This window comes from Trachypithecus francoisi, unplaced genomic scaffold, assembly GCF_009764315.1.
Source record: "Trachypithecus francoisi isolate TF-2019V2 unplaced genomic scaffold, Tfra_2.0 Lachesis_group12, whole genome shotgun sequence".
NCBI lineage: Eukaryota > Metazoa > Chordata > Mammalia > Primates > Cercopithecidae > Trachypithecus > Trachypithecus francoisi.
This window is the reverse complement of record NW_022681457.1, coordinates 120,900,159-120,922,731: the sequence shown is the minus strand read 5'-3', so window position 1 is coordinate 120,922,731 and position 22,573 is coordinate 120,900,159. Positions and strand designations below refer to the sequence as shown.

Genomic DNA, 22,573 nt, shown 5'->3' with positions numbered 1-22,573 from the left:
GGCTCTGTGCGGACAATGTCCAACAAGCCAGACTCCAGAGGGCAGGGTTGGGGTGGAGGCACCACTCTGAGCTCCAGGAGCATCTCACAGGCTGTGAGGGATCTTCTCTGTTGAAGGGTGGGTCAGAGCCCAGAAAGCCGAGCCCAGACTTATCTCAGACTAAAAGTAGAGACTTAAGTGCAGGAGCTGGGCCTCACCTGGCCCCTGCTGGGCGGAGGGGAGGGCATGAGTAGGCTGGGTTCCCTCCATCTGCTCACCTTTGCTTGGGGTCATCCAGGGTCCTGGAACTTGGGAAAAGTCTGGAGGTTCCCGGGGCCTGCCCTGGGCTTTGGAGCCCTGCCCTCCCCACCGCCCAGGGCCTCTCGGCTCTGGGTCAGCCTCAGCTCCGGCTGCACTCTGGCTGCACCCCGGCCCTTGGACTGCCTGCCTGCTGCTCAGGGCACCAGGCTTGGGGGCCCTCCTCGAATTTAGGTTAGGGTGGCCTCCCCACAGGTGCCCTCAGGATGGCCCCGCTCCAGGAGGCCCTTGCCAGGCAAAGCGAGTTTCATGGCTGTGAGGGGAGGGGCTGCATCCCCAGGGCTCTATCCCCACCTCCCATTCAGTGCTCACCCCAGGGAATAACCCGCTGTCACTCACACTGCAGGCTGCAAGTGCTGGCCTACAAAATGTTTATTGACAGGCTGTGGGGGGCTCTCCTGGGGGCTCTGAGGGGCTCTGGCTAGGACGGCTGTGGGCTGGCCTGGCCTTCTCGCTGGTTCTGAGTCTGGGATCTCAGGAGGGGGTGTTCTTGGATGTACCTGGGCTTGCTGGGTCCAGGGCAGCAGGAAGTGGCTGTGGCACCATGTGGAGGGTGGCCTATTGAAATCTGCCTGGCAGAGGATGGCCAGGTCCCAGGCACTAGGGTAGTATGGCCTGGCCCTCAGCCTGGGGAGGGCTTTGAGGGTGGGCAGGAGGGCCCAAGGGTGCTCTGTGCAGAGGCTTAGGGGCCGGTCACCACCTGGGCTACAAAGATGACCTTGTAGGTCTCCTTCACATCCCCCCTGAGCTGCAGCAGGGCCGACACCATGAGTGGGTGGTCTGGCTGAAACAGGAGGGGAGGGGAGAAGAGGCCTTCAGCCAGTGGGCACCCGGGGGAGATCTGCTGTCTTCCCGCTGCCCTGCCCACCTGACTCCCCTGGGTCCTCCGTGGCCACCTCCTCCCCTGGGATTGGGCATGGGTACAGCCCACCCAGCCTTTGGCGTTGCCAGGGCTCGCTGGCCTGGAGCCCGAAGGCACCTACATCAAAGTCCGCAGGCGGCACCCAGGAGATACTGATGGTCTTCGTCTGGCCGCGCTCCACGGAGCCCCGGCAGGGCTCAATGGAGAAACCCTTGTGCTGCAGGGATGTGACACTGTCCAGGCTGAACTCAACGGTCTGTGGGGTATGGGGCTCCTGTAGGCTGGTGACCAGGCACTGCTTCCAGCAGCAGTGGGACTAGGGCTGAGGGTGCCCAGCTCCACTCACCCTCCCAGCTCTGACCAGCAGGCTGCCCACCCCACACCTGCCACAGGAAGTCCCAGACAAGCCCGGCTGTGGGGACAATCCCAGTGAGGGGCAAGGCCAGGAGGGGGGCTGCCCAGGGCAGGGGAGGCAGAGGGGGCCGCCTAATGTCCCCAGGGGCAATGCTGTGGGCACCTTCTTTGGAGATGGTTGGGTGGTCCGGATACAGCCCACCTGCAGCTCTCGGGTGGCAGGTGGGGCTGGCGTGTCTGTGTCAAACTGTATGTAGTCCAGGGCCACCAGGATGGGCCTCAGCTCCTCGGCTTCTGGAGAGGGAGGGCCTGGCCGGGAGCTGGCTGGAGGGGTGTGGCCAGGGGAGCTGTTCAGGGTCAGGCTGAGGCATGGGGTGGGGCTGCAGCTGGACTCCTGAACTCTGGTTAGCAGTGGCTCTCCTGCCTGGCTCTGGGGTAGAAGACTGGGAATCCCTGCCCCACTCCACTGGGTCTCAGGGCCCCCGTCCATGGGCTAGGGGCACCAGGAGGCCCCGTGTCTGTCCCCTCCCGGGGGAGGGGCTCACCCTCTCTGTGCTTGGGGTCAAATACGGGGATCACCGTCAGAGATTCCACGGGCACGTCCAGGGGGTCCCCGCCCTCCACGAACATCATGTGCTCACGGGCGGCCCCTTTCAGCAGGATCTGGTGGGAGATTTTCTGGGGACAAGAAGTGGAGTGGCCTTGTCCCCAAAACTCCACAGCAGGGGCCCTGCTGGTGAGAGCTGGGCTGGCTCAGGGAAGGAGGCAGGGACGGCCTGGGGGCCCCATGGGGTCCTGGACTCTGGTCTTTCGACCCATGACCCTCAGTGTGGTGCTGAGTCCCCCAGCCATGGTACCCTCTGGGTCTCCAAAGTGGGGCAGTGCAGCAAAAGGCAAGGCTCTGGTTGGGGCCAGGGCCAGGCCCAGCTGAACTTGCAGAGCCACAGCCGCACCTTTTCAAAGAGCACCACCTGGAGCCGGTCGGAGAAGTAGAGGCTCTCGTGGTCGGGGCTGAAGGTGACAGTGAAGTCCTGCGTCTTCCCGGGGTCCATGACGCCCTTGACAGGGGCCACGCTGAACACACTCTGACCGTGGAGATTCTGCGTCCCTGCGGGTAGGGTGGGGTGCCATTTGGCCTTCCCCCCTGCAATCACTGTTTGCCCTCCAAGCCCTGCTCCATAGAGCTCTGCACCCTGCCCACCCCCGCAGAGCCCCTGTCCTGCCGGGTGCCCCCCATGGCCTTGCACCCCCCGAACCCCCATGGATCCAAGTGCCCCCCAGCTCACCACCCACTCCCCCAGCTCACCGCCTGCCCCCCAGCTCACCGCTCACCCCCCAGCTCACCACCACCCCCCAGCTCACCAACCGCCCCCTCCAGCTCACCACCCACCCCCCAGCTCACCAACCGCCCCCTCCAGCTCACCACCCACCCCCCAGCTCACCAACCGCCCCCTCCAGCTCACCACCCACCCCCCAGCTCACCACCCGCCCCTCTCCAGCTCACCAACCACCCCCCATCTCACCAACCGCCCCCCAGCTCACCACTCACCCCCCAGCTCACCACCCACCCCTCTCCAGCTCACCACCCACCCCCCAGCTCACCACCCGCCCCCTCCAGCTCACCAACCACCCCCCAGCTCACCACCCGCCCCCTCCAGCTCACCAACCACCCCCCAGCTCACCACCCGCCCCTCTCCAGCTCACCAACCACCCCCCATCTCACCAACCGCCCCTCTCCAGCTCACCACCCACCCCCCAGCTCACCACCCGCCCCCCCCCAGCTCACCACCCACCCCCCAGCTCACCACCCGCCCCCTCCAGCTCACCACCCACCCCCCAGCTCACCAACCGCCCCCTCCAGCTCACCACCCCCCCCCAGCTCACCAACCGCCCCCCAGCTCACCAACCGCCCCCCAGCTCACCACCCACCCCCCAGCTCACCAACCGCCCCCCAGCTCACCAACCACCTCCTCAGCTCACCAACCGCCCCCTCCAGCTCACTGGCCACACGCCCAGCTCACCGCCTAACCCCCCAGTTCTCCAATCACCCCCCATCTCACCAACTGCCCTCCTCCAGCTCACCGACCACCCCCCATCTCACCACCCACCCCCGCAGCTCACTGCCCACCCCCTCCACTCACCGCCACTCCCCCACTCCACCCACCCTTCACCCCGCTCACCGACCACCTCTGTCCTCTGGGAGGGCGAGCTGAGGAACTGCGGCAGCTGCTGCTGGTCCTGGCCCCGGGCGCTGGAGAGACTGTCCAGGTGTATGGAGAACTTGATGGGGAGCAGGGAGTTGTTCTGCAGCTGCAGAGAACAGGCCGCCGTCACCACCCGCCAGCCCCAGCCTGGCTGCCTCCTTCCTGTGGTCAGTGCCCAGGACTTGGCTGCTGCTATGAGGCCACACCCAGGTGGGGACCCACGTGGCGGTTTACTGAGCTGTGTGCCGACATCCCTTCTCCCAGCCTCTCATTAGCCTTTGCCAGGCCAGGGCTTGGCTTCCCTGCCTGGGGCGCATGGACAGCTCTGGGGTGCCACCTGTCCTCCAGGACACCTGAGTCTCGCTCAGGCCCAGCTTAGCTGAACCCACATCCCCGCCCATGTCCTCCCTGCCCTCACCCCTTCTCCTGAGAGCACCCTTTCTCCATGCAACGCCTGTCTTGGGCTCTGCCTCCAGGACCCACCCTGAGCCAGGTGGAGAAGCAGGTGTCCCTCCTGGGCCCACCCTGGTGGTGCGAAGGAATGAGGGCACACGGGGCAGTGCGAAGGCATGAGGGCACTCGGGGCAGTGCGAAGGCATGAGCGCACACGGGGCAGTGCGAAGGCGTGAGGACACACGGGGCAGTGCGAAGGCATGAGGGCACACGGGGCAGTGCGAAGGCATGAGGGCACACGGGGCAGTGCGAAGCATGAGGGCACATGCTGGTGCGAAGGCGTGAGGGCACTCGGGGCAGTGCGAAGGCATGAGGGCACTCGGGGCAGTGCGAAGGCATGAGGGCACATGCTGGTGCGAAGGCGTGAGGGCACTCGGGGCAGTGCGAAGGCATGAGGGCACATGCTGGTGCGAAGGCGTGAGGGCACTCGGGGCAGTGCGAAGGCATGAGGGCACTCGGGGCAGTGCGAAGGCGTGAGGACACACGGGGCAGGGCGAAGGCATGAGGACACACGGGGCAGTGCGAAGGCATGAGGGCACACGGGGCAGTGCAAGGCATGAGGGCACATGCTGGTGCGAAGGCGTGAGGGCACTCGGGGCAGTGCGAAGGCATGAGGGCACATGCTGGTGCGAAGGCGTGAGGGCACTCGGGGCAGTGCGAAGGCGTGAGGGCACACGGGGCAGTGCGAAGGCGTGAGGACACACGGGGCAGTGCGAAGGCGTGAGGGCACTCGGGGCAGTGCGAAGGCATGAGGGCACATGCTGGTGCGAAGGAATGAGGGCACATGGGGCAGTGCAAAGGCATGAGGGCACACGGGGCAGTGCGAAGGCATGAGGGCACACGGGGCAGTGCGAAGGCATGAGGACACATGGGGCAGTGCGAAGGCATGAGGGCACATGCTGGTGTGAAGGAATGAGGGCACATGGGGCAGTGCAAAGGCATGAGGGCACACGGGGCAGTGCGGCTCGCCCAGAGGGCTGCAAACCCTCACCCCTGGGTGGCTGAGTTGAGCTCCAAAGGAGTGAGTTCAAGCAGCAGGGCAGGGGGTAATTGGGGGAGCTCTGTGCAGGGGCTGAGGAGGAGGGACAAGGAGTGCCAAGAAGGACAGGGAGGTGGGGGTGACTAGGGGACATCTGCAGCCTCCCCAAAAACAGGCCCCGGGTTCCCTGCAGGAGAGGGCGGCAGAGGCGGCAGCTGTGTAGAGGGGGCTGTGTCCCCACAGGCTCCCCGACCCACGGGTCACTTTCACAGCTGGCCTGAGTCCTGCCTGTTGGAAACCCCTCCTGGGAGGCTGGAGCCAGCACGAGGGCCCACGTGGGCTTCACCTTGAAGCCTGAGGACACAGACTCTCCAGCGATCACATAGCCCATGTTGAGGATGCCGCCTTCAATGGAGCACGTGATCATGGACGCCACGCCAGTGCCCACGAGGGTGAGCGTGAGCGTGCCTCTCTTGGTAATGATGTCCAGTGTTTCTTGAGCCTAAAGAGACCACATCCCTCGGTCAGGAACAGATGTCTGCTGGAGCCACGAGAGGAGCTCTGCCACAGGGGCAGTGGGTTCTCAGTGCCAGAGCTGAGACAGCGCTGGGGGCTCCATCAGCTCCACTCACTTGCCGGCTGGCGTGAGGGCCTGGGGCCAGGCTGCCCACAGACCCAGGCGTGGTCAGTTCCGGGCCTGAGCACAGGCGATGCCCGCCCTGGCCAGCGCCTTTGTCCTGCAGTGTGGGGAGCCTTGGGCCGCATTGTGGCCGGGGTGGGCCTGGGACTCACCAGGATGCTCTCGTGGGGAGAGAAGGACAGCACCAGGACCTGGGTCTCACCCGCGCGCAGCAGGCTGGAGTGGTTCAGCAGGACGAAGGGGCCGTTGGGGTTCAGCAGGGAGAAGTCCAGCTGAGGGTCCATGTCAAGGAGGGGACACAGGTGTCTGCAGGCTCCACCACACCCTCCCCGGCCCCCACTCCCACCCCGCAGGCTGCCTCGGCTGGGTGGACAAGGACACGGCCAGATCCTCTGGACAGACGTTCTCAATGGAGACCTTCTTGATACTGCGGTGCCCTGAAATGGGGCAGGGAGCGTCAGGCCACAGCCCCAGGCCCCAGGGAGCACCCCTGTCAGGGTTGGGCCGTGGGGCTGGGGGAGGCGTGGGTGTGCCTGGGCACCGGGTGGAGGTGTGCGTGGGGCTGAGCGACTCACCCACGGCGACGTCGCCGAAGTTAAAAATGGTCTTGCCTTTGTGGGACGTCACCACAACAGACGGCGCCACTGTCGGGCACCACAGCTCCAGGTAGAGGGTGTTGTGGGGGCTGGGACGGAAAGGGCATGCTGAGGGCAGGGTGGGTGGCCCCCTGCCCGCCCAGGCCCCAGAGTTGGGCAGTAGCAGAGGACAGCGCGTTTGCGGCTGACCACACCCCATTCTGGCCAGAGCGACTCGCACCTGAAGCTCAGGGGTTCTGACCCTTTCCTGTCTTTGATGTCACCACTGGCAACAACACAGGGAATTACAAATGTGTCAAACTTCGCCTGGAAGGCTCTGACCAGGGTGGCTCGGGCGGCCTGGTACTCGTCGGAACTGGAAGGAAGTCGGAGGTGTGCACTCCCGCCTTCCCCCACCCACCATCGGCCTAGGCTGGACCCCTGCGGCTCTGCCTCAGGGTCCCGGGGTTCCAGGCTGTGGCTGTCGCAGTTGTATCTGACAAGCTGGCTTTTCCCCCTTCTCTGGCTCCTGTGGGGGCCTTGTCACTCACTTCAGGTCCTTGTCAGCTGGTGGCTGGGGGCTGGGGTTTGGGGCAGGTGCCTTTGGCCCCTGGATAGAGAGCCATGTTCCTTTCTAGGGCCACAGGCGCCCATCAGAGCTTTCCCAGGGCTCATTCTTCACCCAAGGGGGCTGAGTGGGGGGCGGCGGGTTCGCTCCCCACCCGAGGAGTGAGGCTGTGGGCAGGGGTGTCAGGCCTGGGGGAATGGGGTGGGCAGGTCCCAGGAAGGCAGCACCTGGATCCAGCTGTGTCTGAAGCCTTCAGTCCTTCCAGCCACATGGGTCATTCTGGGCAGTCTGTGGGGGGAGGGGACTCTCCACAGGGGCCACAGTGGGTCCCACCAGAGGGGCCTGGAGGGAAGCAGGTGGGGCAGCCTCTCCCGGACCCACCTGGGCTTCAGCTCCCGCTTCCGCAGCTCCAGGACGTGGGGGACAGAGACTTTGAATAGCTTGTCGCGGTTCTGCATTCGAAGAACGGAGAATGACAGTCTGTGCAGGTCCTTCCTTTGGGAGGCCGTATCCTTTCGGAACTGTGGGGGAAGAGACTGGCTGGGGGGCTGTGCAGGGCCCCAGAGGCACCCAGCTGCGCCCTGTGGCTCCTCTGCGGCCAGTGTAGGAACCGTGGGAGCCCCAGTTGGATTAAATGCGGACCAGAAAACCGACCAGCTCCCCAGGAAGACTGTAGCCAGTGCAGAGGGGCACACGGATCCCCCCAGAGCTGCCCACAGACTGCAGCATCTGCTTCACCAGAGGATAAACCGAGGCACAAAGGAGTGAGGAGGCAGCCAGAACCGGGGTCCCCCCGATCTTCACTGCCAAAGGCTGAAGGCAAGCGCTTCCCCTCGCGTGCACGCCCACGCGGGCCAGGCCAGGAAGGGCGCATCTGGAGTGTGGCAGGCAGGAGCTCTCCAGGCCGCCTCCAGGGCGGGCACTGGCCGCCGGCGCTCGCTGGGCAGATTCTGCAGGACCCTCCATGTTGCAGGTGCGCCTCCGGGGGCCTTCAGGTTGTGGGAGGGGCCCTGCATCGCAGCCGCCGCACCCCTGGGTCGCAGCGCCTACTGCCCCCACCTCCAGAGCCCACCCTTCCCTGCTCCCACCTGGCAGTGCCCTCCAGAGAGGAGGGAGGGTCTTGGTGAGCAAGTGTTTTAACCTCTCAGATACAGCTCGACATGCGCAGTGCTTGGGAAAGGTCTACCCTGCGCTCCTGGCAGGCGGCCGGGGCCCCCAGGGACTCGAGGGCGGTGGAGTTTGTTCCTGTGACAGGCCCTTCCCCTACCCACGCCCCTCCTTCCCAGGCCCCACGCACGGATTTGGTCTCCATTTCTTTGTTCAGGAGTGGGAGGGCTTCCTGGCGGATCAGCTTCTCAGGCAGCACCGGCCGGAAGGCCACCTGGACCAGGCACCTCTGAGGAGAGACAGGCGTGGGCACAGGGGCTGCCACCTCCCTCCGCCCCCCAGGAGCCCCTGCTGGCACTCTACCTTCCTCCGCCCGTGGACTCTCCTCAAGGTCACCTCCCCCTTGAGATTTCAGCCTGTGTGCCCCTTCGGGATGGCCCTCCCTGGCCTCTGTCCCCAGGAAGCAGGGGCGGGCTGCAGGTGTGAGCACCAAACCCTCTGGCCATGAAGGGTGGGGGTCCTGCGATTGGAGGTGTTGAGAGTAGAGTCCTGGGCAGGCCGGGACCTGGTCCCCTGTCCACGGGGCAGCAGTGACAGCTGAGCCTGCCCTTTCCGTCCTTGAGTTTTATGGGCAAGTCCTACACCCTAACCTGGCCCCTGCACACACCAGCCTTTCCAGGGCACCTCCGTTTTGGAAATGGCTTCCCACAGCAGGGTCCCTCCATGACAGAGCCCACAGGCAGTGTGCAGTGTGGGGTTGGGGATGACACGGTGCGGGAAGGGGAGAGGGTGGGGGGAGAGGACAGGGCTGGAGAGGGAGGGAGGAAGGGAAGAGAGGGTGGGGGGAGGGAGGGAGGGGAGAGAGTGAAGGGAGGGAGGGGAGAGAGGGAGGGGAAAAGGTAGGGGAGGGAGGGAGGGGAGAGGGTAGGGGAGGGAGGAAGGGAGATGGTAGGGGAGGGAGGGAGGGAGGAGGGAGGGGAGAGAGGGAGGGGAAAAGGTAGGGGAGGGAGGGAGGGGAGAGGGTAGGGGAGGGAGGAAGGGAGATGGTAGGGGAGGGAGGGAGGGAGGGGAGAGGGTAGGGGAGGGAGGGAGGGAGGAGGGAGGGGAGAGGGTAGGGGAGGGAGGGAGGGAGGGGAGAGAGTGAAGGGAGGGAGGGGAGAGGGTAGGGGAGGGAGGGAGGGAGGGAGGAGAGAGGGTAGAGGAGGGAGGTAGTGAGGGTAGGGGAGGGAGGGAGGGGAGAGCCGCATCTGCAGTAATGCATGTGGCGGTGAGAACCATCACCGAGTGGCTTTTGCTAAGTTGAATGAAATGCATTTTGAATCACTGCATTCACTGCAATCCCATGTGAGCCAGCTGTCCCCCATGTGCCCTTCCTCACTTAGGCCTTCAGCAGCCCTCAGGGTCACCCGAAGGCCCTGCCAGGCCCAAAGCTTTCTGCTCTGCAGGAAAGGTGGAGTGCTGGGTGGGAGTGGCCGACGCCCTCTGCCCCCCCACCCCCACTCCCCTTCTGCCTGCGAGGTCTGCTGGTGCAAGGGACTACACAGCCTTCCCCAGTCTCAACCTGGGAGCCCTGGATGGGTGCTGGCCAGGCCAGCAGCCTGGGGAGCTCCTGCCTCTCGGGGTCAGGCTGGACCAAGGGTACTGTGACCCCCCCCCCCGGCGTGGGTGGCCCTGGGCCCCCTACACATTGGCCATGGAGCCTTCCTCGGCCCTGCTCGGGTCTGATGAGGGCCGGGTTGACTTGCGCCCGTTCTCCGGGTTGAAACCCTGTGGTTAAAGGTGGGCAAAGGCAGACACCCTGGGGGCAAATGCAGGTGGCGTGGAGCCCCTGCCTCCCAGCCTGGGTGAGGCCCACACCCACCTTTCCTGGCCACACGGTCCCCACCGAGGGCGAGACAGTGATAGGTGAGTCTGGGGGCAGCAGGAACTCGAAGGACGTGGGCCCCATGGGAGAGGCATCCTCTGAGCCAATGCGGGGCTTGGAGTGGGTCCGTGAGCTCGCGCTCAGGTGAGAGTTGATGACGTACACTGTGGCCACGGAGGTGTCATACAGGGCCGTGGCCGCAAACTTGATCTGGTAGTGGGACAGCTCCAGGGGTGGGTGGACGCCCACAGCCCGGCAAGACAGCTTGAAGCACCTGCAAGCAGTAGCGTGGGAGGCCCTCAGCCGTGCAGGGCATCTGTGTCCCTCTGTGTCAGGTGCGGGGCCGCTGGGGGGAGGAGGAGACCCTCAGCCGTGCAGGGTGTCTGTGTCCCTCTGTGTCAGGTGTGGGGCCGCTGGGGGGAGGACAAGCCCTGGGTGAGGCTCACAGGGACATGCACGTCCCCACTGCCCGTGGGGTCACTGTGCCGCTAACAGATTTCGAAAATACAGCGTATCTTTGTGCACATTTTAGGTGGGTAGCTAAAAATTTTGAAACATATGTATTCATTTATAAATAGAGACGGAGTCTCGCTCTGTTGCCCTAGGCTGGACTGCAGTGGTGGCATGACAGCTCGCTGTAGCCTCGAACCCCTGGGTTCAAGGGGTCCTCCTGCCTCAGCCTCCTGAGCAGCTGGGACTACAGATGCGTGCCACTGTGTCATGGGTAGCTAAAAATTTAATCACAAGTTTAGGTAGTTGCAAAGGAAGTTGCAAAGGAAATTTCTAGCTTATTTTGTTAAATATTTATTGACATTTTAAAAACGTTTTAAAAACGGATCTCTTTCTCTAAATGTAAGCACAGGTGTCTATGAAGCCTGTTATGAACAAGCTGATTCCTGCCACCATCCATTAAAAAGAGGCCGGGACCTGGTTATTTTAACCTTTGGAAATTTCACATTCCATGTTTTCCTTGAATGTCTATTTCCACTGTACCTTCCCCGTTGGTTTTTGTCCTAATCGTATGTATTTTATGCTGTACAGGACAATACTGCTATCACATCTGTCTGTAACAGAAAGCCTTCATTCATATGTAGTAATAATCGAATGCATATTTTTATGTCCTGTGACCACAGGCTCTAAATGTTTCAAGAAAGTCTTTAAAAAGGCCGGGCGTAGTGACTTACGCCTGTAATCCCAGCACTTTGGGAGGCCGAGACGGGCGGATCACGAGGTCAGGAGATCGAGACCATCCTGGCTAACATGGTGAAACCCCATCTCTACTAAAAATAGAAAAAAATTAGCCGGGCGTGGTGTGGGCGCCTGTAGTACCAGCTACTTGGGTGGCTGAGGCAGGAGAATGGCGTGAACGTGGGAGGCGGAGCTTGCAGTGAGCTTAGATCGCGCCACTGCACTCCAGCCTGGGTAACAGAGCAAAGACTGTCTCTGTCTCAAAAAAAAATTTTTTTTTTCTTAAAAATATTGGCTGGGCGCACTGGCTCATGCCTATAATCCCTATAATCCCAGCACTTTGGGAGGCCAAGGCGGGTGGATCATCTGCAGTCAGGAGTTCGAAGACCAGCAGCCTGGCCAACATGGTGAAAGCCCATCTCTACTGAAAAAAATGCAAAAATGAGCTGGGTGTGGTGGCCAGTGCCTATAATCCCAGCTACTTGGGAGGCTGAGACAGGAGAATCGCTTGAAACCGGGAGGCGGTGGAGGTTGCCGTGAGCCGACATTGTGCCACTGCACTCTGGTCTGGGCGACACAGTGAGACTCTGTCTCAAAAAAAAAAAAAAAAGGTAAATAAATAAAAAATTTTTAAAAATCTTTAAAAAATTAAGAAAAATTTAGGCCGAGTGTTGTGGCTCATGCCTGTAATCCCAGCAGTTTGGGAGGCCAAGGCAGGCGGATCATGAGGTCAGGAGATCGAGACCATCCTGACTAACACGGTGAAACCCTGTCTCTACTAAAAATACAAAAATTTAGCCAGGCGTGGTGGCGGGCGCCTGTAGTCCCAGCTACTTGGGAGGCTGAGGCAGGAGAATGGCATGAACCCTGGAGGCGGAGCTTGCAGTGAGCCGAGATCGCACCACTGCACTCCAGCTTGGGCGACAAAGCTAGACTCTGTCTCAAAAAAAAAAAAAAGGAAATAAAAATGTAGTGATGAGGTGTTGCTGGTCTCAAATTCCTGGACTCAAGCGATCCTTCTGTTTCAGCCTCCCAAAGTGCTGGGATTACGGCCGTGGTGCCCAGTGCTCACTAAAATTATTTTTTCGTGGATGTATCATTGATTATTATTAGTAATCAATTTCTCTCTTTTTTTTTTTTGAGAGGGAGTCTCGCTCTGTCGCCCAGGCTGGAGGCAGTGGCGCGATCTCAGCTCACTGCAACCTCCACCTCTCAGGTTTAAGTGATTCTCCTGCCTCAGCCTCCCAAGTAACTGGGATTACAGGCACCTGCTACCATGCCTGGCTAATTTTTGTATTTTTGGTAGAGATGGAGTTTTGCCATTTGGCCAGACTGGTCTTGAACTCTTGATCTCAAGTGATCCACCCACCTTGGCCTCCCAAAGTGCTGGGATTACAGGCGTGAGCCACCGCGCCTGGCCTGACTATTCAGATATTTCTGTATTTTTCTTGTGTCAGTTGTGTATTTTGAGGAATTTGTCCATTTCCTCGAAATTTTCATGTTCCCTGGTGCAAAGCTGTTCATCACGTTCTCCTCGCATCGTTTTGATATCTGTTAGGTCTGCAGTGATGTTCCCTTTCACTCCTGATACTGATGGTTTGTGTTTTCTCTTTTTATCCTGACGGGTCTTGCTAGGGGTAATGAATTTTATTAAATTGTACAAGAAAGACTTTTAGTTTGTTGTTTTTCTCTGTTGAACATTTCATTTCTATTGCATTGATTTCCACTCTTAGCTTTATTATGTCTTTTCTTCTACTCTCTTTGGGTTTAATTTCCTGTGTTCTTTTCCTAATGCTTGAAAAGGAAGCTTAGATGGTTGATTTTCAAACCCTCTTTTCTGATATCTGCATTTAGAACGAGAAGCTTCCCAGGAGGTGCTGCTCTGACAGCCCACAGGCCTCAAACCTAATGGGTCCCAAAGGGAACCCCTGGTGGTGTCCATGAGGCTCAGTCACAAAAATACCCAGGCTGAGGGGAAACAAGCAAAATCCAGACCGGCAGCGGGGGCCTGAGGCGCCGACCTGGGGTCCCGGTCTGCTTGGGGTTCTCCTAGTTTCAGCACTCACAGTCCTGTGGCCTGAGAAACCCCTCAGTGCCAGGCACACCAGCATGGTGGTCACCCTACATCTGTGCAAGGGTAGAAACGTTTACGCTTGCACACACGTGTGTGTGTGTTCGGTTATAGGTACACAAGTATGTAATGAAAGTACAAGCCCTGGCATTCCCGACAGGGACGGGCTCTGGGGAGGGAGGGGAGCGAAGCCACCTCCGACTTGAGGGAGAATGTTTGTTTCTGTAACAACGAAGAGAAATCGGAGGCAAGTAGGATAAAGCCTAAGATCTGTATTTTGGGTGGAAGGTACACGATGCTGACTTTCTGAGTTTGTGGATTATCTGAAAATGGAAGGGAGGAAGAGAGCAGAGGAAAATGGAAGGGAGGAAGAGAGCAGAGGACGAAGGGCTAAGAAAGCTGAGGCCTTCTGTTTTTTTTAGCACATCACACACACACACGAACTGCAGGGGGTGCTCTGGAGCCATGGAGTTAGAAAAGCCTCTCTTAGGCCGGGCGCGGTGGCTCACGCCTGTAATCCCAGCACTTTGGGAGGCCGAGGCGGGTGGATCACAAGGTCGAGAGATCGAGACCATCCTGGCTAGCACAGTGAAACCCCGTCTCTACTAAAAATACAAAAATTAGCTGGGCGTGGTGGTGCACACCTATAGTCTCAGCTGCTCGGGAGGCTGAGGCAGAAGAATCACTTGAACCCGGGAGGCAAAGGTTGCAGTGAGCTGAGATTGTGACACTGCACTCCAGCCTGGTGACAGAGCGAGACTCTGTCTCAAAAAAAAAGAAAAAAAGAAAAAAAGAAAAAAAAAGAAAAACTCACTGAACTGGGCTCCTTTTATTTTATTTTATTATTTTATTTTTTATTTTTTTTGAGATGGAATCTCGCTCTGTCACCCAGGCTGGAGTTCAGTGGCACAATCTCGGCTCACTGCAAGCTCCACCTCCCGGGTTCACGCCATTCTCCTGCCTCAGCCTCCCAAGTAACTGGGACTACAGGTGCCCGCCACCACACCTGGCTAATTTTTTATATTTTTAGTAGAGACGGGGTTTCACCGTGTTAGCCAGGATGGTCTTGGTCTCCTGACCTCGTGATCCGCCTGCCTTGGCCTCCCAAAGTGCTGGGATTACAGGCATGAACCACTGCACCTGGCCTGAACTGGGCTCCTTTCTGAGAGTGAGGAGGAGAGCCAGGCGCAGTGGCTCACCCCTGTCATCCCAGCACATTTGGAGGCTGAAGTGGGAGGATCACTTGAGGCTATGAATTCAAGACCAGCTTGGACAACATAGTGAGACCCCATCTCAAATATACAAAAAATATAAAAATTAGCCAGTCATGGTGGTGTGTTCCTGTAGTCCTAGCCACACTCAGGAGGTTGAGGTGGGAGGATTGCTTGAACCTGGGAGGTGGAGGCTGCAGTGAGCCGTGATTGCACCACTGCACTCAAGCCTGGGTGACACAGCAAGACCCTGTCTCAAAAAAAAAAAAATTTTTTTTAAAAATGTAAAAGTTCAGAAAGAAATAATTGCACTTGAAAATGAGCAGTAGCGGCCGGGCGCGGTGGCTCAAGCCTGTAATCCCAGCACTTTGGGAGGCCGAGACGGGCGGATCACGAGGTCAGGAGATCGAGACCATCCTGGCAAACACTGTGAAACCCCGTCTCTACTAAAAATACAAAAAACTAGCCGGGCGAGGTGGCGGGCGTCTGTAGTCCCAGCTACTCGGGAGGCTGAGGCAGGAGAATGGCGTGAACCCGGGAGGTGGAGCTTGCAGTGAGCTGAGATCCGGCCACTGCACTCCAGCCCCGGCGACAGAGCAAGACTCCGTCTCAAAAAAAAAAAAAAAAAAAAAAGAAAATGAGCAGTAGAAAAAGGTCGAATCACAGGTGACATTGTTATGAGATGAGAGAGAATGAGGAGTGGAATTTATGTAAATGGTGACGCACGCTGGGAAGCGGTGTTATGAAGGAATCAAACGCTGCAGCCTGACGACTCCACGTGCGCCTCAAAGAGTTCAGAAAGGGACACAGGGTTGGAAACTGCGACATCGATAGGTCAGAGTCACAGGGCCGTGATTACGGATGGAAGGTGCAAAGCACTGAGCACCAAAGGCGGCTGAGGGAGAGATGACTGGGCGTTAACGCGCCCCGGAGAAGGAGCCAACGTGGCTTTTGAAGTGGTCTGGCTGCCTGACTAGCCCAGAGGTCCTGCTGCCAACGAACTCGCAACACAGAACAGAGGAACATGTGAACTGACACCACGGGACAGCATCCCACCTGTGGCAACTCCACAGAACAAACCCACCTGGCTGCTTCGATAAATACATTTCAAGGACCCACAGAGATGGAGGGAGGCCCCGACGGCCCAGGTCAGTAGGACCCAAATGTGGATGATTGTTTGACGAAGGCACAGAGGAATTCAGGGCAGAATGGAATCTTTTCGACGAGGCTGGAATAATTGGAAGCCTCTGTGCAAAAAAATGAACCTCAACTTGGCTCACATCTGAAATAAAAGCAATCAAAATGGACCACAGACCCAGCTGTGACTGCCCCCCAGTGTCTTGGCCTCTGCCCCAGAACACATCTCTGGAGACTGATGGTCCCAGCAGCAACGAGAACCCAAGCAGGACCACCGGCCACTGCTTCGGGTCCGGTTTCACCTCTCCCTCTACCACCTCCTCATCCCACTCTCAGGCTCAGGGAGGTGCAGAGACTGGCTGGTCGCACAAGACGTCAGAGCATGCAGGTCTTTTTTTTTTTTTTTTTTTTTTTTTTTTTTTTTTTTTTTTGAGGCAGAGTCTCGCTCTGTCGCCCGGACTGGAGTGCAGTGGCCAGATCTCAGCTCACTGCAAGCTCCGCTCCCGGGTTTATGCATTCTCCTGCCTCAGCCTCCAGTAGCTGGGACTACAGGCGCCGGCCACCTCACCCGCTAGTTTTTGTATTTTTAGTAGAGACGGGGTTTCACCGTGTTAGCCGGGATGGTCTCGACCTCCTGACCTCGTGATCCGCCCATCTCGCCTCCCAAGTGCTGGGATTACAGGCTTGAGCCACCGCGCCGCCACATGCAGGTCTTTACACCAGGTCCACCTCTGGACACAGGTCCACCCACACAGAAACACATTCACTCGCATGCATGCTCACACATACATGCACTAACCTTACACACCCACATACATGCACTCACACACATACATGCTCACTCACACACACATGCTCACTCACATGTGCTCACACTCATGCAAGTTCACACACCACGCACCTGTACTCACACACACAGACACGTACTCACACACAGACACCCCCCATACACTCACATACCTGCACTCACACATTCACGCAATCACATATGCTCACACACATACACTCCCACATGCTCACACACACAGTCTCACACTGACAAACATGCACTCTTGCACACACCCATATGCACTCACGCCTACTACAGTGATACGCCTGTATGCGCACACATGTTCATACACACACAGGCACACTCGCCTGTCCTCACACACTCATATACATGCACACCCACGACACACACGCACACACAGCTGAGCGGGCCCAGAACTCAAGGTTGTCCAGGTCCCAGGCCTGTCTGCACCCGGGTTTGAGGTTCCTGCCGGCCGGCAGTGCTGCCCAGCACAGCCCTGTGGTCAGCCAGGCAGGTGGGGCCAGAGGCAGGGATGTGGTGCTGCTGGGAAGGGTGGCCGCTCCCGAGCAGGTGCTCCAGGCCCACTGCGTCCCCTCTCCCTGGCAGGCTCACCGGTTGATCTCAGACTTGCAGGTCAGCTTGAAGCTGTGTTCCTTGGCCTTGGTGGGCTGGAAGATCACATCGAACTGCAGCGTTTCCAGGGGCAGGATCGTCCCAAACCCATCGTTGGGCTGCACGTCCACAAACTGGAAATGGAGGAGTGCTCTGAGGGAATGTCACGGGGAGACCACGTGGACACACGTGCAGCAGGGCTGTGTGGGAGTGTGAGAGATTAGTGTGATTGTGTGTGAGCGAGTGTGAGTGTAAGAGATTAGTGTGATCGTGTGTGAGCGAGTGTAAGAGATTAGTGTGATTGTGTGTGAGCAAGCATAAGAAAGTGTGTATGTGAGTGATTGTGACTGTGAGAGTAAGATGGTGTGATCATGTGTGAGCGAATGTGAGCATGAGATTAGTGTGATCGTGTGTGAGCATCAGTGCGAGTCAGATTAGTGTGACCGTGTATGTATGTGAGAGTAAGAGATAAGTGTGATCATGTGTGAATGTGAGAGATTAGTGTGACCGTGTGTGAGCGAGTGTGAGATTAGTGTGATCATGTGTGAGCAAGTGTGAGTGTAAGAGATTAGTGTGACCGTATGTGAGTGTGAGTGTGAGTAAGAAGTTAGTATGATCATGTGTGAGCGAGTGTGTGTGAGTGTAAGAGTGTGATTGTGTGTAAGCAAGTGTGAGTGTGAGTGTAAGAGAGTGTGAGCGTGTGTGAGTGTGGCGGTGTGAATGAGTGTCAGCAAGTGTGTGAGTGTGAGCACATGTGTATGAGTGCATGAGCGATTGTGAGCATGTGCATGTGTGTGCATGTGTGTGTGTGAGACGGGGGGAGAGTGAGGACGGTGGTGTTGGTAGCAGGGCAGCCCAGGGAAAGGTGAGGGGTGCCCAGGCTTGGGCCTCGTCCTAGCTACCTTGTGTGGCCCCAGCAGGGGAAAGTTCCAGAAGGAAGAGCAGAGAGAGGGATCTGGAGGGCAGGACGTGCACGGGACCGAGGCTAGGGGTGCAGCTGACAGGCAGAAGTTGGGCTGCACATCCCGGGCTGGTGTGCAGGGTGGGGAGGTCCAGGCATGGGGGGTGCAGCTGAGAGATGGAAGTTGGGCCACACGCCCACGCGTGGTCCCCCTGGAGCAGTGGCCACTGCATCCTGTCCCCAGGGCTTCCCGGCCTCCCTCTTGCCCCAGGCCTGGCCGCAGGAGGTACCTTGGGAAGCTTGACGAACCCAAACTCCTGGGGCAGGAGCGAGTGGTTGTGAAGGCTGATTTCTGTCCTGATGGCCTCGTAGATGGTGCAGTAGCCAAAATCCACCTCCGAGGGACTGAGCTCCAGGTCCGAGGTGGTGACAATGGCATGCACGGTGAATTCCACTGGCTTGTTCTGAGGCACAAAGGGCGCAGTCGCTCTCGCAGCTGCTTGGAGACTTACCAAGTGCTCCCCAAACTCTGAGGCGCGACCACTGCTGCTGCCTTGTGGCCACGGTCCACAGTTCCCAGTACACGATGAGGCCATCTTTTAATAAACCCACTTCCCTGTGACCACTCCCTGACATGAGGGGGGTGGCAGCTGAGAGCCAGCTGCAGGTGGAGTGGGGTGCATGTGTCCCTGTGTGTGGCACACATGGGCGCATAGACGTGTGCAGCTGTGTGGGCACCCCTCATGTGTGCACATGCAGGTGCGGGTGCTTGGGACACAGCCCTGCTGGCCTGGGCAGGCCTCGGAGGCCTCTCTCCGGCCCATGAGCACCCTCCCAGCAGGCAAGCCCCTCTGGCCGCTGGATGCTTCACTGGAAGGCAAGTGAGGATGGGCCCTTTTGGGGGCCCTTGCCTGGCCTCCCAGGAAAGCCACTGTTCCCCAGGAGAGCCCAGCATCCCTGGAAAGTGCCCCAACACAGACCTGGTCAGCCACCCATATGGTCATCGGGGCCTCCAGGACTCGGGTCTCCTTGTCAAAATACCTCCCCGCATCCTCCGGCAGGGAGTGTCTGAAAGAGGCAGACGAGGCGAATGTGCTTTCCTCTTTCCATTTTGTGAAATGACAGTAAGACCCACTGTCAGTGGTACTTCTACATCTTTGAGAGTTTCGGCATCTCTGAAACATTGGTGCTGGGATACGCCTCGTGCCAACCTCCTGCTCTCGCACAGAACCTGCGAGCACGTGGCCCCTGTGGGCCCGCAAGGGCTCTGGCATGTCTGAGTCTAAGTAGCCAGTCACTCCCAGGAGCAACACAACTGACTGTGGCTCAAAAGCTGTGTTTAAATAAACAGAAAAAAATTCAATAGCCAAGTTTCAAATTAATATGGAGTTTGCATCATAAAGGAATCTTAAAAAGCCCTTTGAAAATGCATTTACACTTTAATCAGAGTTTGATCTCTGATTACATAAGTTAGTGTTGTTATAGAAATATCAGGAAAAGTACAAATAAGAAAGAAAAACATCAGCTTCCCTGTGACAGGTGGCCGGCAGGGGCAAGTCCAGGAAACAGTCGATTTAAAGCTCAGCTCTACCCTGTTCCCTTCCAAGTCCCACCAGGTCGTGCCTGCTGCGCCCACCTCCCTCACCAAGCTCCACTGAGCATCCTTTGTCTGGACCTCGGTCCTGGCCTGGATGCTGAGGGCAGCTCTGGGGAGCTGGGATCAGACATAGGACGTCCAGCCTCCAAAGCACAACAAACGCTGAAGTGCAGAAACCAAAGTCCACCTGGCAAAAGCAGAGACCAGGGGATGCACCCAGGAGGCCTGGAAAGAGCCTTGGATTGGAGAGGACAAGGGACGACTGGGTGACAGGGACACCCTCAAGACACAGGTAAAGGAGCAAATGTCAGGCGTGCACTGATCTCAAAACAGAACCTCAGGGAGTTACGGGAAAGGGATGAAGACAGGGAAGACAGTGTGGGAGGGCACAGACAGCAGGGTGCCCGCAACAAGCCAGAGCCGTATCCTGGGCCACCTTATCCCAGCAGGCAGCAGACCCTCAGTGGCACTGAGAGCCGCAGGCCATGCTTGGGGGACGCACAGCCTCCCGATCTTTTCAACGAGGTTGGAATAACTGGAAACCTCTGTACAAAAAAATGAACTTCAACTTGGCTCACATCTTAAACAAAAGCAATCCAAAGGGACCACCGACCCAGCTGTGACTGCCCCCCAGTGTCATGGCCTCTGCCCTAGAACACATCCCTGAGGGGTGATGATCCTGGCAGCAATGAGATCAGAGGAGTGGCCAGTGGAGAGGGGCGCCTTGGAGCCCACATCCTCCCACGTCCTCCTGCCCCGGCCCTGGCATCCTGGCACCTACCGCGGCAGGAACTTGAGCTGCACGGAGTAGGATGACTGTGCCTGGATGTAGCCTGTCTCAGGCAGGAGCTCCAGGTGGGCCCTCAGCTCCTTGCACACCTCGAACTTTAGGCGCAGGGCAGCTTTCGACCTGTGGGCGCGTGGCAGGGCACTGGGTCAGGCGCCACAGCCGTGACTCTGTGTGTGCTCCATGCCTGGAGTTATTACAACATTTCTAAAACCCAAGCCCACGACAGGTGCTCAGAGCCCACCCACTCCAAGCATGCACGTGCACCTCGACAATCAGAGTCTTCAAAGCCCTGCTTTGTAAGGGCTGTTTTATCTGAAATGAAATCTGATGAGGTATTCTTAAAAATAACCACATCGAAACGGAAGCATGGTCCTAATGGGCTCTCGGGAACCGGACGCTTTCCAGGAAGAGCACCTGTCAGGCAGCCCCCGGGTGTGGGGCCCTGGAGGGGACACGAGGGGTGGAACCCCTCCCTCCAGGGCTCTGCCCGCCTCCTGCCCAGGGGATACCCACATCCTGTAGCTCAAGCACAGGGCACGTGGGGGGCCTGGGACAGCCACAGGCCTCGGTGATGACTGCAGCCTCCAACCCAAGATGCGCCTGAGAAAGCCCAGGTACCCACCAGTCACCTGGGAGGCTGCGTCTGTCTGGTCTCCCCCTCCAGCTCCCTCAAGCCAACAGCCTCCTCAGGACCACCGGGAGCCGCCCTGTTCCCACAGTGAAGCCCCCCTCCCCTCCCTGTCTTTGAGCCTCTGCTGAACACAGTGGTGCGGCCGCCCCACCACAGCTGCCCCGGGCAGTCTACGAGGGGGGACCCGGGGTGTAGCAGTGAGAAATCTCTCCCTCCTCCTGTGCTTCCACGCGACAGTCGCCTGTGCTGTGTCAGCCCCGTCTCCGTCCAGCACAGACCTGCCTCTGACCTCTGACCACTACCCAGAGGCCACCCACAGTGCATCTGGGCACGCCAGCCTCTGCACCCCTGCTGCTGGGGCCCCATGCGAGGTGGGTGCCCGGGTGCTCAGACACCGCGCCCTCCCTGTCTGGCAGATGCTGCTCTGTCTTCTGGTTCCCTTGTGGGGCCAGAGTCTATACAAACGAGTACACGGCTACGCTGAGGTACGCATACCCACAGCCGGAGGCCATCCACAGAGCTGAGCCCCGCCCAGCCCACAATGCCGGACAGACACGCTCGGGCCCTTTCTGTCACGTTTCCAAGGCCATAGAGAAGCTGTGGTAGGACGGATGCCGGAGGTGAGCAGACTCCACTGCGGCCACGCTAACTCACGCAGCTGGATCCCGGGTCACGGCAGACTCCACTACGGCCACGCTAACTCACGCAGCTCCCGGGTCACCGCAGGCTTCACTGCGGCCACACGAACGCAGCAGCTGGATCCTGGGTCATGGCAGACTCCACCGCGGCCACGCTAACTCATGCAGCTGGATCCCGGGTCACTGCAGGCTGCACATTCCCAGCCCGTGCCGGGCCCACAGGAGTTGGACAGCAGGAGGGCAGGTGCTGCGGGAGCCGTTCCTACCCAGGTCACCGGGCGGGAGGTGCCTGTGCCTGGGGCCGGTGCCTGGGGCCTCGGTATCTGCACAGCCTGCTCCTTGGTGCTGGTGGCACAGGGGATCCGTCATGGAAACCCCACAGGCCCAGCCTCGCCGTCCCTCTGAGCTTTCCTACCGGCATGGCTCTTCAGGACAGGCTGCTTGCTCTGATGTCCGGAGCCCTCGCCAAACCCTGCAAGTGGAGGCTGCCTCCTCCAGGCTCGCCCCGCCTGTGTCCACGAGGGGCTGAGGACTCCGGCCAGGCCGAGGCGGGCAGTGCGTTTCCTGTGGCTGCTGAAAGGACTTCCCCAAGCGTAGGCCCCACACCAAAGAGGCGCATTCATTCTCTCCACAGCCCGGAGGTCAGAAGCCAAGACAGATGCAGCTCTAGGGCACAGGCGTCTTCTCTCCTTTCACAGCCTCTAGAAGCTGCAGTGTCCCCGGGCTCGGGGCGGACCTTCCTCCATCGTGGAAGCCAACAGTGCGGTGTCTTCAAATTGGCCTGACTCGGACCCTCCTGCCTCCCCGTGACGCCTCCCAGATGACCCTGGATCACCCCCACCAAGGTCCCTCTTCCCAGCCACAGTGCTAAGCACCCCCCTTGCCACACAGGGTGACGTTCAGGGCCTGGACAGCAGCCGTGGCAGCCCCAGGTGCCGTGTCCCCGCTGGCCACCGGGGGGCTCACTGCCTGTGCACAGACGGGCAGGGGCTCACCCTGTGTGCAAGTCACTCCGTGTGCATGGACGGGCGGAGACTCGCCACGTGTGCAAGTCACCCCGTGTGCATGGATGCGCGGGGGCTTGCCATGTGTGCAAGTCACCCC

At 59.2% G+C, this 22,573-nt stretch overlaps 1 protein-coding gene across 1 annotated transcript in view; it reads right to left on the bottom strand.

The window, feature by feature from the left end:
• Positions 1 to 645: 645 nt before the first annotated feature.
• The window catches only part of CFAP74 (cilia and flagella associated protein 74), a 66,936-nt gene continuing 45,008 nt past the window's right edge, over positions 646 to 22,573 (bottom strand). Inside the window, exons 24-41 of the mRNA XM_033228894.1 lie at positions 20,192 to 20,320; positions 18,794 to 18,881; positions 18,104 to 18,277; positions 16,913 to 17,046; positions 9,901 to 10,177; positions 8,230 to 8,328; positions 7,314 to 7,453; positions 6,606 to 6,740; positions 6,365 to 6,474; positions 6,171 to 6,226; positions 5,942 to 6,061; positions 5,496 to 5,651; positions 3,694 to 3,823; positions 2,467 to 2,621; positions 2,059 to 2,191; positions 1,677 to 1,837; positions 1,281 to 1,415; positions 646 to 1,081 (exon numbers count right to left, since the gene is read on the bottom strand). Of these exons, the coding sequence (XP_033084785.1) occupies positions 980 to 1,081; positions 1,281 to 1,415; positions 1,677 to 1,837; positions 2,059 to 2,191; positions 2,467 to 2,621; positions 3,694 to 3,823; positions 5,496 to 5,651; positions 5,942 to 6,061; positions 6,171 to 6,226; positions 6,365 to 6,474; positions 6,606 to 6,740; positions 7,314 to 7,453; positions 8,230 to 8,328; positions 9,901 to 10,177; positions 16,913 to 17,046; positions 18,104 to 18,277; positions 18,794 to 18,881; positions 20,192 to 20,320 (2,434 nt within the window). The 3' untranslated portion in view covers positions 646 to 979. The remainder of the gene's footprint in view (positions 1,082 to 1,280; positions 1,416 to 1,676; positions 1,838 to 2,058; positions 2,192 to 2,466; positions 2,622 to 3,693; positions 3,824 to 5,495; positions 5,652 to 5,941; positions 6,062 to 6,170; positions 6,227 to 6,364; positions 6,475 to 6,605; positions 6,741 to 7,313; positions 7,454 to 8,229; positions 8,329 to 9,900; positions 10,178 to 16,912; positions 17,047 to 18,103; positions 18,278 to 18,793; positions 18,882 to 20,191; positions 20,321 to 22,573) is intronic.